The sequence below is a fragment of the Myzus persicae genome, unplaced genomic scaffold (assembly GCF_001856785.1).
Source record: "Myzus persicae strain clone G006 unplaced genomic scaffold, MPER_G0061.0, whole genome shotgun sequence".
Lineage (NCBI taxonomy): Eukaryota > Metazoa > Arthropoda > Insecta > Hemiptera > Aphididae > Myzus > Myzus persicae.
Genome location: NW_019104056.1, coordinates 204325 through 224464, shown reverse-complemented (window position 1 = coordinate 224464; position 20140 = coordinate 204325). Strand labels below are relative to the sequence as shown.

General features: G+C 30.6%; 2 protein-coding genes across 5 annotated transcripts in view; one reads left to right on the top strand and one right to left on the bottom strand.

Moving 5' to 3' along the window:
• The window catches only part of LOC111038134 (cytosolic carboxypeptidase 1-like), a 51602-nt gene extending 36352 nt beyond the window's left edge, over positions 1-15250 (top strand). For 3 of the 4 annotated variants that reach the window (XM_022321090.1, XM_022321089.1, XM_022321088.1), the window contains exons 20-24: positions 11247-11334; positions 12449-12613; positions 13285-13461; positions 14100-14233; positions 14828-15250. In XM_022321090.1, the coding sequence (XP_022176782.1) occupies positions 11247-11334; positions 12449-12613; positions 13285-13461; positions 14100-14233; positions 14828-14882 (619 nt within the window). In that variant the 3' untranslated portion in view covers positions 14883-15250. Of the gene's footprint in view, positions 1-11246; positions 11335-12448; positions 12614-13284; positions 13462-14099; positions 14234-14827 lie in introns of those variants that run through there. The other variant, XM_022321091.1, reaches the window with a different exon arrangement.
• Positions 15251-15516: 266 nt separating this feature from the next.
• The window catches only part of LOC111038160, a 13344-nt gene continuing 8720 nt past the window's right edge, over positions 15517-20140 (bottom strand). The window contains exon 4 of the mRNA XM_022321137.1: positions 15517-16691. Coding sequence (XP_022176829.1) covers positions 16565-16691 — 127 coding nt within the window. The 3' untranslated portion in view covers positions 15517-16564. The remainder of the gene's footprint in view (positions 16692-20140) is intronic.

Sequence of the window (20140 nt, the reverse complement as noted above, 5' to 3'; positions counted from 1 at the left end):
TTACCCGGAATGCGTGTTATTTAAATTATTTCAATAACGCGCCTTCTGGGTACTTGGAAAAAGGTTTATTTTGAATAACTCGATTAACAAAAATATTAATGTGAGTGTGTGTTCTAGTTTTGGTAGCAAAAAATAATTTGAACAGTTTTTAAAGGTTATTTTAAAATGATATCAAATAACCAATAATTATTTTAACCACTAACAACCTATGAATTCGCTATTTGGAGATCAGTGGAAAATTGTTTAAGGCGGGGATGGTGAAAAATGTGTGGATCAAGAAAAAAGGTTCTAGCCATCTACACTGCAGTACACCCCACACGCTTGGACATCGCAACCTATGTACGAATTATTATTATAGTTCATACACCTCTCCTAAGACATTAATCAAATATAATATGCGAATAAAAATATTTCTTTCGATATATATTTTTTTTTTTATCCAATCAATACGATGTTATTAATACTTCGTTTTTTAAGAGGGATTTGGTTTTTACTCGAAGTGAACGTTTTACGATCTAGTTTTTTTTATTGGTTTTAAGGAATTTAAACTATTTTTGGTACACCGTTAAGGAAATTTACACCCCTTTTTTAAATATGAAATACCTCAGTCATAATAATATTGTCGTCTTATTTCATTTTAGTTTAGCCCAAGCCACACGAGCCGTTTCGTCGTCATTGGTTTCGGTAGTTTTTTTTTCTTTGAACAATTACTGTCAAACATCAATATTCATTGAATGTTTTTCGTAATAATTATATAGCCAAGACTCCAAGAGTTACTTAAACGTGACCTGGGAAACGTTATATTTCTGTCCACTCACATATAATATAAGTTATATAATTATATTATATATGCGACGTGAAAAAATCCTTACTTTATGTTTATGGAAAAATTAAACTGGGAATGAAATGAGCACCAGTTGTGTATAGAGATTCAATTTGTTTGAACCATTGTTCACATTGTAACAACTAAATCAGACGGAATGTAATATTTAATTAGTTTTTACGTTTACGATTTTTTATCTCCTACCATTGTAAATTATTATTAAAATAACAAACGATGCAAACAAGAATCGGTATAATTAGTATAGGGTACTGCAGTGTTACTCTAAAGCACATACAATTATTAATTAGTGTAAATTGCACGATATGAGTATATGACAATCTACATGTATTCGATTTCTCATATTGTTGTCATATCCGTATTGAATATTATTTTTTTTAAGGTATAATATATTATAAATTAAACACAAATGTACTATAATACATAATAAACTATAGTGATATATTTTAGGACTGATATGAATTTTAAACAGGATAACAAATAATTTCTTATTCAATTTTAAGTCAATTCATTTCAGAGTTAATAAATTATTTTCATTTATACTCGTGTTAATTATTAATGATATTGGCAGGGGGTGGAGCGTTTCACTACAGATTATCGAAATGATTAAGCGTGAATACCACTGCTCTCCCATATAAACCAACGAATTTGAATGTCAAATAATTTAATATTGTTAAATTAATAGGAGACAATCGTTCAACGTTTTAATGAAATATTGGACATTTTTCGTTTTTTGACTATCACCATTAATAATATCAATCGTATACAATTATTTATACAAATAAATACGCCGCAAATGCGAAAAGTTCCGATACTCATCAATCGCATTACTTACGCATATATTAGTATACTACCTTGTGCACATATACCATGCGAACCACATCGTATGGGAAAATAATACCGAGAACGCATACAGAAAAAAAAATTATAATAATAAATAAATGAAGAAAGCCACACACTCGGCTCACAATGGGCCGGTATTTATTTGTTTATATATTTTTCATTGCACCCCGCGTATTATAATAACGTGTGCAGTTGTGTGTACTTACATTTTTTTTTAACAAGTTCCTATATTATTATAATATGTGTGCATACGACCTGAGGATAGCCGTCCCAGTGACTGCGATACCTACCGAACGCGTGTGCGTGCATATTGTACGCACACACACACACACACACACACACACATACACACACACATACATATTATGTGTACTGGAGCGTATATACACCTATGTGCGCGGGTATAGTTCTTAGAGAGAGATAAGTGCGCATTGTTCTAAACACACACGGACACATATAACCGGGTAATTAGCATCGTCGCGTTACATCATCGTGCGGGTATAAATTACTCTTCTATATTATGTATAAGATGTATTATACATATTATAGAACATATGTGTGTCTGTGTGTGTGTGTGTGTGTGTGTGTGTGTGTGTGTGTGTGTGTGTGTGTGTGTGTGTGTGTGTGCCTAGGTACATACACCTAATATTATACTGCCTCGTGTGCGTCCACGAGCGGCCATCCACCGCCGGTTCGGCGACCTTTTCGACGTATTTCGTGTCCAGCGATTTTTTTCGCTCTTCCCCTCACCCAACCAACAGCCTCTCATTCTGCGTTTTCCTCATTCTCACGAATGTGCCTCCCACCATCGTTTATAATAAACTAATATAAGTAATGATTGTTTATTTACATTCATATAATATATTACATCCGTATAATAGGTGATAGTTATAACTTATAAGTCTATTAACCGTGTATATAATGGTCCGCTCGACGATCTACAGTGTCATCAGCCGAACGCACATGGTCGTGAAGTGTAGATAGTTATGTGAGGTATGCATGTATGCGGACCACGAGTGTCGCTCCCAATTGCTGGTTTTCAGTGGTGAAAACTGCAATCTCTGAAATATTTTGGAAAGACCCTCAGAAATATTACCAATAATTTAAAATTTATAATTAACTAACTCATTATTGCTCGAACTTGACATTTTCGGTATAATATGGTAGTTATTCTTATTCATATATATTTAGTCCTTTAGAAGAATTTTTATTTTTTACAGTTCCTAAGGTTAGTAAAATAATGCACCTTCAAAATATTAACCGCAAGACACAAAATAACCTTTGATAATATCATTCTATATAAATTATCTAATTATAAGACTATAAAAAAACTAACTAAAATTATGAGGATGGAGGTGGGCACAAACGCATCAAACCTAACCACTAGATAGATCCCACCCATCTCGACTAAAGCGACAAACCCGGGTCCTATGTTAATATAATTATTATCACCGATTATCGTTTGCTATTATGCGCAATTTAACTTTGCCTGAAAAAAAATAATAACCATCGCTGTAACAGTTTAACGGTGCTGTAGCAGGTGTATTGCGTGCTGGTTGATTATACACGTACAGCGTGTGCTTGTCGATCGATGACTCTTTATTTGTATAATTTGTGCGCATATCGGCTGGTTTATAATACTATTAATAATAATATAACGGAATCACTAACGAGCGAATAGGTACGAAAAATATATAATATTATATTCAATTATGAAAATAAAATAAAATATTTATCTGTTTCCGTGTTATCGTCATAATAATATTATGACTCGCTATATTATAATATTGTATTGCACCATTCGTGTTTCAAGATTATACGTGTACCTCACGCGATTTCATCCATCTCGTTTATATTGTATACCTAATCGTAGTATAGTCAGCCAATTGTCTAGTTCTAGTAGGTATAAACCATTGCTTTACGAATAATTTATTTCAATAAACATCTCTTATATTTTGACATAACTGTGTTATGATACGCTGCTCTTATTTTGTTTTCATAATAGGTAATATTTCCTCGCCATTTAAACTTTCGACAATCGTAAAAAATTAATATAGTTTTAAATAAACTCTAGAAAAGACTAACCTTTAAGCGTATAAGGTATAACTAGGTACCATATTATTTTGTACCCATTTTATTTTACATCGTTTTCATAGGTTCGAAATTCTAACAATACTATTCTTTGTCCATGGGCTTATAGTTATAGTTATATTTTTTTAAATTTAATATTTAGTGCGTAAGTATAAAGTAGAATTAACGGTACTAATATGATAATTTTTTATTGAATATATTTTAAGTTGTACATTTATGACATAATATATTTTGAAAGTGTAGTAAAAAGTGTTTTTGATTTAGTAAAACTCACATTTTTATTTTTATTTTACCATTACCAGTTTGAAACCGAATTGCAATTTTACATACATTCTGACTTAGGAAAAATAAAAGCTTTATTGTAACATACAAATACAGTTTTTTTAATGAGAATAGATAATACGAGTTGGTGAAATAAAACAACGAAATCAGTAATTAAATATGATGATGCATATAAATTGAAATTCATAAAAATATTTAAATTTAAAATTTACTTGAAAGTAAAACCATTGACTTTGTGAAATGGATTTCACGTCAGCATTCAAAATCAAGCCATACTAGTTGGTACCGATTTAAAGAACAGTACCTATTGAGGTAACTGATAAGTAAAAAAGTCACGAAAATGTCATGACTTTAAATAGGTTCTTACCCTAATAGCTTTCCGAAGATTACCATACATTTGAAATGGGACACGAAGTGCAAGCGATGAACTCTGAATGTGCACCTAAATTACGCTCATCGTAGTTTTCTATCATGATAAACATTATTTTGAAGTTATATATTTCTAAGATGAACGGTTATTCGGTTATTGATATTTTGTATATTATTATAGTCTATAGTGGAGAATATCTAATATTAAAAAAGTCGTTAAAATATCAATGTGACTTTACTTTGTTAAACTTTTTTTTTTAATTCCAGTAAGTCAAACTTTGAAATTTATTTTGAAGATTTAAAATTAAGAAATTTACATACATCGAAAAACTCGAAAAATGCCAGAATGTATTGAAAACTACATCATGACATTGTCTAAATATGTTATTATTTTAAAAAGTTATTTAAGAAACAGCCCTTTTGTCACTGTTCCAAATTTACGTGTTTTCAGATTCAAAATAAATATCAGGAAAGTATTGTAGATTTTTAAGTATACCTCGTCATTGAGTACCTGGGAAGTGCAATGGATGTGATAAATTTGAATTAAATGAAAAATCATTGTATACAAAAACTATTCTAATCGGAAACGGTCAGCAGCTCTGCCTGCATATCCATAGATATTTAACAATTTTATCGAGTTTATTTATTTTTCAAAGACTGTATATTTCGATTCGTATGCGATGTGATTCTCTACCACGTAAAACGCAATTTTTAACTAAAAATGTTTGAGTAACCTTGCCTACACTTCAAGTCATACTAAATATACGTAATTACGTATTCTTCTAACGAATATAGTTAAAACAGTAAGTTAATATTCATGTGGGCACCCTCTACAATATTATATATTTAAATGTCGTTGATTCACAACGTCTAGACTACCCTTTGATATTTGATCTTGAGTTTTTTTTTAGTTAATAATTTTCACGTCTGACTTGGTATAGGTACCTACTACCTACCTACAACGGAAGTCCACCCGACGGGTTGGCTAACATGTACACACTTGTTTAGCATTTTTAAAACACTCGTCATTGTAGGATCAAAACGTGTGTGCCTCAAGTTAATATTTACATACACAACATGGGCTAGGGGAATGCATTTGTGTGGGTATACATTATGATATGCATTGTATATTGTCTTCTCGCCGTGTATGAATATAGAGGTATTTATCTATCGGAATAAGTCAAATCACGAGTCGTCCACTGCGGACGGCAGTGGCTATGAATATCTATATAGGTAATATCAATATTAATAATAATAATAATTGTACAATGATTTTTTTTTTATTTTCCCATTCTTGTTATACCTAATATTGTACAGGTACACGCATAACCTTGGGGTTGTTCGAACCGTCTCAGCGCACTCGACGAACGCGTCGGGATTGAATCCTCGCGGGCGGACGTGAATTGGGTATGTTATAACAAATTAAAAAATAATGCACACGACTCCGGAATGAAAATACAATAATAATAATAATTATTATTATTATTATTATTAAAAACGATTACATTAATAACACAAACGCGCCTCGTCGCGTCACTGCCGCCGGGTTGCAGCGCGCGAGTTATTACACTCCGCGGAGCATTCGATGAATGAGCAATTAGTCGGACGCGGGTGGTTGACGGATGCAGAGTGCGTCTTTCGGCTAAGTCCAGACGACTTCCGCAAATTTCCGTCCACCACCGGAAACAGCCCGGTTCCGTCCGGGGAAGGGTACAGGGGTTCGCATCTTACATTTTTCGCAGTGCATACATGCAACGTATTATTTTCACCACCCCAGCCGTATCGTATTTAACGGCTGTTTTGAGAGACACTGGACCAAACGACTACGGCGCGTCCGGCGTTTGTGTGTGCACACGTGTGCGAGTGTGTGTTTAAGAGGATATGAATGATTACCGGAAACGCACTCCGTCTCCTTGGTCGCGTACGAGTCCATTGTAGCGGACTGTTTAAAATGCGCTTACAATTTTATTCGTAGACAAACAATGGAAACGCGTCGGCGTAGGTGTACACATTTATATATTACTGTATGTGGTACTATACTATCTTCCCTCTGCAAATGAAACAAGTATGTAATAATGATATTATGTGCGTCTAACAGCTCACACTGAAACAAAAAAATACACGATAATAATGTAATCCCAACTAAAAAACAAACAACATGTTAGTTGTATATTATAATAATATAACAGTACAAGTGTTTAGTGAATAATTAATTCAAAATGATCTGTAGTTATATAGTGTAGTACCGATGTACCACACATTTTTAACACGACATATTAATAACTCGTTAATTATTAGAAATGTTAAACTTAACGCAGGTAGTAAACAATATTATAGCGTAATTTATAGTTATTTAATGTACCTATTACCTATACTTATAGTATATAATATTTTGATAATACGAATTGTGTACCTATACGGTATATAGATTATTATATACCTATATTAACTATCTATAATACCTACACGTCCAACGCCACTGCTTACTCCTTAGGAGTTAGGACCTTAGAACACTCTTGACTATAGACTCCCTCAGCCTCTTCCTTCCCGACCAAGGGATACTCAAACGAAGAGAGATTCACTTACATACCGAGTTGCTAGCAGTTAGTATATGTCTATAAAATCAAAATTGTTTAGCTGTAAGACGTATGATTCTACTTTTATATTTTATTAATTCCTCTGGGAAACCCGATTTTCGTTTTTGTAAAAATTAATAATATTACCATCTCAAAATGACGTTCGTGGGCGTCGACTAAGATATATTGACCATTGACTATATAACTTGAAATTATGAACAATTTACTATATTAGGTACATACGTTTAGCTCACAAGAAACATTAAATTTATTTCTTCAACAATTTTAAAAATAAAAATAAATAATACTAATATACAAAAAATAAAAATCTTTGTAATACCTATAGTACCTATCTATTAAATACAGTTAGGTGTACAGTATATTATAATAATATTATACGACCAATAGACGAAAATACTAAAGTTTATTGTCTAAATTTATTTTGTTTATTTTTGATTATTTGATTATTAAAATGATTAAAAAAAAAATGTTCCATCCGCGAACCTTTTAAGTATGTCGAGTTTGAGACCACTGGCGTGCACATGCATGTAGCATACGTATATTTGAAGGTATAGGTACCGTAAATATGGTTAACAGTACCAATGCAAAATAAAATATCCACTATAGCATTAATTTAATTATGTACCTATATAGGTACCTCATACTTAAATAATGTGAACGGAAAACAATCATCGCTCCAACCAGTCCGACGTACCTATAATATATTTGTCCACGTACGAGTGCGCCTTATAAATATTTTATTTAATAATATACGCCGTTGTCCGTGTCGCATCGTCGTTATTACTATACCTAGGTATACTATTGAATAATGAGCAATTGCAACGGTAACAGCAGTGTTACTTCTATTTTGATTGTTATTCGCGGTCTGTGTGAAAAATGTGCAGTAATTGTTTTGTTATTATTATGACGTCAGAACGGCTATTTAATATTAGCTTTACACCTCGCGATATATTATACTATACGATGTGTTGGGAGTTCAAGGCACTTTGACTGCGCACATGCGATTCCCGAGGGCTGGCCACATAGGTTCATATAATAAATCATACATATATGATATATAGATAGGTAGGTATTCTCTTCGCCGGGTCTGTCGTGTGTGATTATAGTAACGAGATTAAAAAATATGAAAAAAATACCCTCCGCCGTATACAACGATTGTGCATTCAGAGCTTTCCGTGTCCGTAACAAATCGATGACGGCAATAAGAATAATAATAACAACACCACCTCGCGTTGAGCCATAATGAGTCATGATAACCCGATAAACCCCCCCGGGAGGTCGTTAAGATTTCCCCGGTCCACGGACACGGACATAATTTAATATTTCAGACCGCGGGCACCGCCACACTATATAGGCCCTCGGTCAACGATGAGACCATTATAATAATATTCTATAAAAAAAAAATATTATATTACAATATTATACACTGCAGCAATATATAACGACCCGCCGTGAGTGATGACGAGTGATGTTGTTACCTAACCTAAGTATATCGTGGTATAATATTATAACGTTTAAGCCCGAGAGACTAGAAGAATGATACAATAATAATAATACATCCAGTGTTCATCGTATAATTAAATATCTACTAGCCCGAGGACGACTGCTGCGATCGGGTCGTTTTCTTCCGATGATTTTTTGATCGTTAACGCGTTTGCGACCACTCTGTACCCACGAAGATGGTAACGCGGTAACGCGTGATGTGTCCTCTAAACGGCGTTATTGTTTGGGCAAATTTCCGTATAATATTGTGCCGACACCGCATGGGTGGACTAGTAATTCGCAAACGATTCTCCGTAGGTACGCGCATCGATTCGTGTTTTGTTGGTGACTATATTGTTCTTAAAAAATCAAGAACTTATAAATTTGCAGCTTTAACTCGGTCGATTTTCGTTCAATTTTATCATGTATATTTTTTTGGACGGTGTTTAAAAGTATGATCAAAAAATAGTTATATTGAAAAATTAAAAAATGTGGGGGTATAAATACATTTTTTGGAATTTTTAAAAAAAAATTGTTCCATTCGATTAGAATTTCTATATCACTTTACGAAACTTCTGGAACATACTGTATAATGTATTGTGCTCGTGTTCCGTCCTATATGGAGTGGTCGTGTTGTTATTATCATTATAATCCGCAAACGATACCTACATAATTCTCACGTCGTATACAACCACCATTGAATTACGCCCGACATGTCGGAGCATGGTGTGTAGTCGAACGAACGAACGTGTAGATAGGTACACTATAGGTACCTACAGATTAATATAATATAATATATGTAAACACCCGGCGGCCGATCGGCGCGCGCGAACAACGTATTAAAAAATATAAAAAAACCCAACACCGTCGCGGCGGCGAGAATAATATTATAAATAAAATTCCCACGATCGTATTGGAGATTCTTCGACGCATTCATTATTATTATCCGAACACTCTGGACTCTTCTCGAAGCACCGGTGGTGATGTTATTATTATTAAAATTCTCGCATTGTTTTCCGTCTCGTTTTAACAATGTTCATGGCACATTTTTCTGTGCGACGTTTGTGTACCTACCTACGTGCGCACGCTGTAGAAAATCGAATTAGATATTATTATGTCGTTAGCTATTAAAGTCGCTAAATAAAATACAAATGTTCGCCGGACGGACATTTTAATAATGTGCAGTCTGAGTTCCTACATATTTTATTCGTAATAATAATTGCGATTTGTGTGTCTGTTGTTATAACTGAACGAATTATCACTTGTTCGCAGTGACATTGATATTAAAAAAAATAAAAATCTTCTACCGCTCGCCTTCGAATAAAAAACGTGATATTATGCTCGTCTGCTGAAAACTGCAGTATAGATTATATCACTGGTGCTGTCGGTGCAGTACGCACACGTGCAGATATTAATGATGGTTTTTTTGTAAATAACGATGCACTTTTTGGTTGGCGCCACTTGCTGTGACATTCGCGTCATACAAACCTTTACGAAGCTTACATTTAATACAAAATTCGTTGGTAAACCTCTGAATGGACGCAATACATACACTTATATTAGACTAGTTGTAGTGGGTTTCCAACTACGTAATATACTGAGTACACTGCCGACGAAGATCATGAATGTGGAACCTATCAGTACCTACAACGGACAGATATTAAATCTTAGACTGCGGTGCCCACTGCCCATACAATATACATATAATGTCACTACATTTTTTAATGAAAAATAAAATAATGAACGAAATATTGTTACGTTAATATGTTATATTGTTATGTTGTGGTAAAAAAGGGGAATCGCAAGTTCCTACTCGAGAGTAGCAAGTAAAAAATTGCATACATTAAATTCCTACATAATATTATGAGACGTGTAAATTCCTACATAAATATCAAAATGAGATAATTCTTAACTTCCTACACGGTGAAAAAGTGGTGTGTGTTACATGGCAGAAAAATAATATAAAAATATCATAATATAGGTGCATTTTATACATTTCATTTTCGTACATTTTATTATTCGACAATTTTTAAAAAAGTATACTTTACTTTAGGTGTATAAGTTATCAAACTGATGATACTGTCTTTAAAAAAAAACGTTTGATTTAACAATTATTAAATTACAAAGTGTATGAAAATGAAATGTATCTATTACGATAATTTTATATAGTTATGAATAATAATATTTTTTCCTCCTCTGAACTTACATACGTGCTTTTTTTATCGTGTAGGACATTTCTTCTTTTTATATTCGTGTTGGAATTTACACATCTCGTATTATATTATGTAGAAATTGACGTATGTAAAAGATACTCCGACTGAGTAGTACATGGCCCACCATGGTGCAATATTGAATCCACAATAGAAACGCATTATATTATATTATACGGGACAATCTCACTTGTAAAAGTAACATCTTTAAAGTATTATATCGTGATCATCGGTCAATATATCATCATAAATAATGTGTTATTATCGTTAACGCGCATTAACAATACTGCACCCACTTTTGGATCGTACCCACCCCGGTTTGTGAATTTTATATTATATCTTCGTAGGCACTTCCCGTGGCGAAAAGGTTTGTCTGGCGCCAAAGTGTCGAATCCCTTGAATGCGATTTTATTATCGATAAATCCGTTGGCGCCACGTGAAAATACACATTGAACAAAATATGTACAATAGTGTCTTACAAAATAAAATGAGATCAACATATATAGATACGATATGTCTTATCTGTTTTAGCCACCGATGCGGTTTAACCAACGAAGACCTGAACAGAAAATGGAGTTCACCTGACCCAAAACTGCATCCAGAAATATTTCATGCTCGGGTACATATATGACATATATAGTATATACCATAATTTATTGCTTGGGTGTTTCTAAATTCAATAATCAAATTTTAATCAAAAGTGTTTACACAAAAACCGATAACAAGTAACAAAAGAATATTATCTTATAGGTACGATCGTTTTCCGATAAAAGTGTTTTATACAAGCTACTTAAAAGTTAGGATAGTATAGGTATTATATGGAATGACAAGATCCATTAATCTTTTTCAAAATTCTTTACTTATGTTACGATGTTTCTTACTTACATTAAAAAAACGTTATAACATGTAAAAATGCTTTACGACTTTTATATTATTATTATTGGTAAAATGTTACAGTATTAATAGATAAATACTGATAAATCACAATGAATAGTACCACAACTTTTCTTTTAATTATATTGTTAAACATGATTGAAGCATTAAAGAAATTTACATTATAACATAGGTACCTACTTTATAACATTGAGTTATTACTTACCATACACATCGTATTTTTATTTTATTCTTTATATGGACAGATTAAAACTTAAATAATATTATTTAATTCAGTTGTATAGTTTAAATCAGATGATAAACACACCCGGTTAAATTTATCTAAATGAATAACATTGTTATATATTCTTTATACCCTATGGTTACACATTACCTACGAAATACGTAACCTTTAGGCTCAATTTGTTATTATTTATGTACTCTGGTGAGAACTCTAACACTCGAATTAATATTTAAAACTCTGTAGGTTATAGGTAACTACGTAACGCAACTAAGTGAAATATTGATCTTCACATAGTAATTAACAGTTATAAGTTTATAACTACTGAAATTATAGCAATAAAAGATTTTAATCTCTCAATGCTATTTGTAATTTTACGGTTAACTGTTACACACAATGCTAGGACACATAAATTATTAATTTTATTTTAAATACCTTATCTGATATAATTTTATTCTTATAGCCACTCGACTAATTTAATAATTATATTGTGCTTAGAAACTTAAAGTTGATTTTATGTAATTATAAATATATATATTTATATATAATTTAAAAGTAATATTAATTTGTTGGTTGAATAATTATTATCATAAATTAACTAATATTTTAATTGTTATAGGGGATTTTGGAATACATGACACATGTAATGAAAAAGGTTCCTTATGTGTATTGTGATTTCCATGGTCATTCAAACACTAAAAACTGTTTCTTTTATGGATGCTCGGCAAAAAAAAGTTGGTCAAGAATGGACTTGTCTAAGTATGAAAATGAAACGGATTTCATGGTCAGTCATTATAAGAATGAACTAGTTCAATCACATACAATTTATTCTTTTTAAAAAATAATAATAACTATATACAGAAAAAAAATAAGCTTAATATAGAAGTCAACAAGTCCACTATAGCTGGGACAGAAGTCATTAAATTAAAAAGCAGTGGTACTTATATGATTTCCAATCTATGGAGATACACAATGTATTAATGGGTAATCACAGACTAAGGTATCTTAGTCCGTGTGAGTACATTCTATAATATACATTTTTCAGTGTATCATGTAACCATTTAATAACCAGTGACCATCCCTTGTTTTGATAAATATCTAAAAATTATTTACTAAGATTAATTGTTTATAAAACTACAAAAAGTACTTTAAATTTAAATGTTCAAGTTTAAAATATTATGTAGATATTATGAGCCATAGGTACATTACAATACTGAAAATGATTTCCTCTTAATTTTACGAACATTTTTCGAAATGGATTTTTTTCTATTCAATTACACAGTTTCAGTGCATATTTAATGTAATTAAAAATATATCATCCTTGATTATAAGTTTAGTTCTTACTATAAACTGAAAATATAATGAATTACATTTAAACGGTATTTACTTAAATATAATTTTACACAATTATGTGTTGAAAATTAATCATTTGTATACTTAATGTGTATTTTTCAGGTATTACCGATTGTAATGCAAAACTGTTGTCCATCGTTTTCGTTATCGCAGTGTAATTATAAAGTAGAAAGAAATCGTGAAACCACTGCAAGAATAACGGTTTGGAGAAGCTATGGCGTAAAAAGGAGTTATACTTTGGAGACGAGTTATTGTGGTTGTGACGAAGGACAATATAAAGTACTTAATATTATATTGTATTTTGATTGTAGACTGAATTAAGCGTTGTAGTTGTATAAAATTACAAGTAAAGCCCGGGTTTCAACGCAAAGAGTATCATTTTTTGTGTGTTTTAGGACAATGCATTTCAGGTGTATTATTCAAAGATGAAACTTTTTTTAATTTTTTTTTTAATTTTCAAGTCATTTTACTACATTTTAGTGCATATCAATATAGTGTACGAGCTTTAAGTGTAAATTAAGCAATTTAAAACATACCAAAAATATTTCTTTAATAGTTAGATACATCGTGATTGCGTCCATCTCGAGTATAATGTTTATTTATCGTGTGTGCATAAGTTTGATATTATGCATTTTTGCACTATTGTTAATTTAGTTAAGATGGAAAAGTGTTAAAAACGCTGAACGATAAAACCGTCGTTTTACTCTTACATGCGTGTTTATTTAAACAATTTGGGTAATTTTTAAGGGCATTATTTTGTTGGAAAGGCATTTTTTAGGGCATAGTTGATTATTTTTCAAAATATACTTTAATGGTTTTTAAGGTATTCAATTATAAGTTATGATGATATCGAAATATCAAAAGTTTTTATTCATTATTAGTAACCATTGTGTTTAAATGATTATAATTATTTTCAGGGTTTCCATTTAGGGATAAGACAACTCAGAGAGATTGGGTCGACTTTCTGCATGTCCCTTTCTTCTCTAGAAGAAGAAACGAAAAAGAGAGCGAGTTTACCTGCCAGCAATCGATTATCCACAATAACAGCGAGGTATGTTTAAAATGGTTTTTAATGGTTTTTAAATACTACGAGTACATCCTACATACTGGTAGGTATGTACGTTTCTTAAATTACATTTTAGTATCGAAAAAGCAGAGACATTTAATCTATTTCTCACTTCACACTGTCTGCCTGTAAGTTAAAATATGGTAAATTATAATTAGGTATTTAGGTAAATAAAATACAGTAAATTCTTATTATGTCGAACTTCGATAACTTGGTTTTTTCGTAATCTCGAACTCAATTGAGATTCCCTTGAAAAATTACCATTAAGATACAAAACTCGATATCTCGAGCCTGTTTCTGTTCCTTTTATGTTTCCAAATATAAGAGATTACTTAATTTATTTTATTGTGATATTTAATTTGGGTTTCTTTGTAAATCATACTTTTTTTTGTTAAAGTAAAATTATTATATTCATGTGTATCATACACAAGTAGTTTTTGTAAAAATAAATAAATTACTATAAATTATTATTAAAATATTATTACATTAATTATTATTATTATTGTATTTATTATATTTATTATTATTATTATTATTTTATTTATTAATAATTATAATTATAAATTGCATTGTTTATAGTTCCAGTTCAAAGTCTATGGATTTTGTAGACGAAGAACAGTCAGACTCAGATTGAAAACTGCCTACAAGAAAGTAATCAACTTTAATTCATAACAAATTAAATAAATCCTATTTTAATTTAAATTTAATTTGTTTGTGTTTATTGTACAATTTTTTTGATTTTTTCAAAAAAAAAGCAATGACTTTGTTCCGCTCCTTAATTTTTTACTATTTATAACATTTATTCACTATTGTATAAGAGCCAATCTATACGCGGCCAAACACGGCGCTAAATCGCTTAAAGTATTTATTTTGTACTGATTTGTTAACAAATAATTTTTCCTTAAGAATTGTGTTTTTTCCATAAGTTTTCCATAATCATTAAAAAAAAAACTCAGTATAAGTTTAGAAGTTATAAAATAAATTACAATTAAATACACTGTATAAATGGTACATTTTATTATTAATTATTATAACACAATAATGTCAAATTAAAAACCTATCATAATACCTAATTTTTTTTTTTTTTAACCAATAGGTTAATATTATAATTTTAACAAATGAATGCAGTTTTTTTACAAATATGTGTGTATAATTAATGATGTGGAATTATTTTAAAAAACGTAATTTTATCATATTTAATTATTTTAACTATTTCTTTTTCTATCATTAAACATATTTTACATTTAACCTAACCTATTTTACATTATACAATATTATAATATAATTTTTACAAATAAATTGTTGGTACTAGTTAAGTTATAAAATAAAAAAATTGTACACGGTACACTCTATTCACATAAAACTACGAATACTTATGAAATAATTTATACAGAAGAACTGAACATTAATAACTGAATATTTAAGTTAAGTTTTTGAATGCCTACTGAATTATAATAATTATCAATCATACTAAATTATTATTATCATAACTAAATTGTATGCATAACTACATATCTGTACAAATAATGTACACATTATTTTAAATTTAAGTACATAAATTGTCGTTGCATTTTAACTGTACTTAACCTGATCTTTAAAACACTGTTACTGAAATATTTACTAGGTACAACAAGTGTTTTGATTTTTAATATTTTTATGTACCTGTCCTATCAATCATCCTATACAATACGTCCAATGCTCCAAAACTAACTTAGAGTTTTAATTACCTATTACATTTTAAAACGATCGAGTAACTATTAATTTTACAAGATGTGTTTAAAACAATTGCATGTATTATAGTATTTGTTCAGCTATATTTAGTGAGTAAATTGGTGATTAGGTAATTAATAAGCTGAAATTTAAATATTTTTTCCAATTTTGGGTGGAAGTCCCCCACATAAATAATACATTTATTACAAAAATAAAAATAATGAATTAAAGCCCCATGTATTAATTATTTTAATTTTGAAGAAAAAATTGTCTTAAATAATATATTAATAAAGTCTACGAATATTATACTGATAGAACAGACAGGCTTAGCAAATTAAAAAAAAAATTGATACAAGTTAAACGCATAAAAAAGTTATAAAAATTGTATGGATGACAAATGATTTAGATTTTATTTGTCTGAAATTTCCCAAAAATTATGATTTGAAAAAAATTATCAAAATTCAAATTAATAAATTTAAAAAAAGTTTCAAGTATTGATTAGGACAAAAGTAATTTCATTTATCAGGTCTTTCTGTTACACCTTGTACCTACCTATACCTAATTGACAGTCTGCAAAAGAATCATTATAGCACTGACAAATTATTTTCAGGTGACGGGAAAACTTAAAAAGTAATACAAATATAATATAATCATTAGGTAATCAACTATAATATGCGAAATTATTACTATAAATAAGAAGAAGAGTCCGTTAATGGAATAGAACAGCCAAAACCTAAAACATGGTTTTATATTTGAAATTAGAATCAAATAAAGACATACAACTATATCATACCTTAATAATATGTGTGATTACAAAAATACAAGACTTAGTACCTAACTATTTAAAAAAAAAAGATATAATACGCGGGTGACCAATAATATTACAGTTGTACAAATATAACAATATCAAAAATCATTTAGTAGATAAGCCTAACCTCTAACGTCTAACTACTTGAATGTGTAAACCATAGGCATTTACCCGGCTCATTTTTTTAAGCTTCGCGAATAGCAATTATAATCAACAATTAATTGAAAAGAAAAAAGTTATGCAATTTTCTTTTCGTATCACAACCATGTTAGCGAGAAGTATACATATTATGTTACTTTTCTGTCTTATCTTCTGATAAACTGTATTGGGTATAGTATTGTAAGTAATGAATTCAATGGAAAATGTGTACAAAATGTTTTTTTTCGATAATTTTGTATGTGCGGCCCGCATAGTAAACTAATCAGTATATTTGGACCAGTTAATAATTTGAGTTTGACATACTTGGTGTAAACTAAGTATATTCACTATTCATAAATCAAAACACTAATCCAAACACTATAATATCATATAAAAATTACAAAAATGTTTTATTCGGTAATTAATAATTATATCTAGATGCATATCATGGTTAAATTATTTTTGAAATCAGTTTTTTGTTAAATTGAGGTGAATATAAACTACATATGATTGTACAAAATGTTTTGTTGTAAGAAAATAGATTGCATTTTTTTACTATCTACTAATTTGTATTTATTACATTGATTTTGTTAATCGTAATTTGTAGCTATTATAGTGATGGAGATAATCAAATTAATTAATAAGTTTATTAATTTATAGTTTATGCATTTTAAATGACATTTTTAAAATTTTTTATCGTTACAAATTACAATTTATTATCTTAAGGTAAAATAATTTGAAAAATATTAAATTCAACTTAATTATGAAAAATAAAATGGTATACAACATTTTATTTTATTTACAAAGAGCTCAGTCATATTTTTCATAAAAAATAGGCAATGTTAAAGTTATAAATTCAAGACCTGTTTACCGTGAATAATTAATATAAAATTAATTATAATAAAATCTAGATCTCATTTAACACTGAATATTGAATTATCATGTAATCGTTTTACAAAGTAATTCCTTCAAAAGTTGAACGAAAAAAAAGATGTACTTATTCGATATTGTTAGTTCTAATACTTGACACCATATTGTATTTAAAGTATTATAGTACCATATAGTTTCTACAGTATGTTACATTGTGTAAAGGTGCATTATATTGTACCTAAACGAGATGCGCGAAAATACCTATACACGAAAAAAGTAGGTCATTTCAATCTGATATCATAAATGGTATTGAAAATTGAAATACATAATATAATATCGTGATATCATGGGCACACGTCATTTTTTTATGTAAATTAATTATGATGAATTAGGTACATTAAACAATGTATAGTTTGTTTGCAAACAATAATCCAATGAAAAAAGTGATTAATTCGCATGACAGTTCTGCAGTAGAAAAGCGAACAATCGTGTAGACCGCGGCCCGATAATAAATTGTTATAAACGAGATACATTTTATTGATCCCCGAAATAGTAATTATTTATATCTCGTAGGTATATGTATATAATTGTGAGGTTTTATATTTTTTAACACGTTGTGTAATCGCATATAGCGCCCAAAATTTATTCTAATTAGACACAATAATAATTTGATGAATAATACGTGATGTAGCGTATTATGCCATGCAGTGCACACATGCGGAACCGTTTAACTGAAATGAAAACAAATAATAATAATAATAGTATAATATTTTGTAAAGGGCTCGTCGTTCGTCGTGTGCCGCATAAACGTTGTAGCAGGAGAGTGAAACTATACGGTAAAACAGTTATATTATGATAAAATGCTAAAACGTGCGACGGAGACGGACAGACGAAATATGGCGGAAAACAAAGGTTGACAAACGAGATGACAACAATGCCCCAATTTTAAATGCACTTGTATAAACCGACGGTGCCAGTAACAACACTTGTATAAACCACCATCGGCGTAGGTATATAGAAGCCGCCGCCGCCGCTGTATAATAGTGTGCCTGTGTGGGCAATACATTAATATTTTTTGACATTACTGAAAAACTCTCGAACCGTAGGAATAATACACTACAATTCACTAGTTTTCGTTATTTTTTTTTTTTTCGCCGATCTATGGACTCATTGTAATTCTACCATACATTTTGTACAAACGTTTACGAACGCGTGCCAATTTCCATTTTCGAAATTCCCGCGTTCTATAATAAAATAAAATATAATATGTTAGGTACCGACATGGCGACATTACCCGTCGGTTAACGAAATTCGCTAAAAAAGAACACTACCCAGATATTATTCATTATTAATTAACTGCATGTATAATAAAATTGAAACACGCAGGTAGTATTATAGACAAAACCCACAGGTAGATGTAATAGATTGTTAAGATTCCTAGTGTAAGACGGGTTACAAATCTGAAACATTTTGAGCGAATTATTTGAGAATTATGTGCCAGAAACATATACGTACGTTGGCCCCCCATTGACAGCAGCCACCAAAGTCGCTCGCAGAAATGTAAGCCGGGATGGGGACCAAAGTCAAAAATTGTCGATAGCACAGCACATATTATTTTTTTTGTTTTTACAAAACGTGATAAAACGATTAATGTTCATTGAAATTGTGATGGCCATACCTCCCTCCTCCCCGCAGCACCACACAGTGGGCGCCCATGGCAGCCACTACTTCGCTGTACATAATGGTACGCCTATATAGGTAATAATACATTTTGACATAACTGAAAAACATATTAGGTACCTAAATGTTATTGTCTGAGAGATTTCGAGCAACTGAATAATATTTTACCGGTTAAATAATTTTGAATTATTCTAAAACCAAATATTGAATTTACAAACTGGGCACCTATGTTTAATCTTCGAAAACTTTGTATCTCTGCGGCGCTTTACCTGTATAACAATAACAGTAGTTTATTTAATTTTTGTAACTCTTGTCTCTGTCAACATTAAATTCTATAGTGTTTCGTTCATTTTCACACGTGCCGTAATTAATGTGTTTGTTACGTCGTCACTGCTACACGGTTACAATTGAATACATTTTACATTAAAACTTTATGAAAACATTCGAATTAAAAACAACCCTTAGAGTTTTTTATTTTCTAAAGGTTCAAATAAGGTACACTGTACTGACTCTATATAGGTCCTAACCACCAGACCGGTTCAGTCAATTCATTAATTTATGAATTATTATATAGGTAGGTACAGGATGTTTCTTATCAGTGACGGATTGGAACTTCGGACCAGCCCGGGAAAATACCATTTTACCGGCCCCACTATTTGTTGGGTGATAGGGGGGGGGGGGGGGGG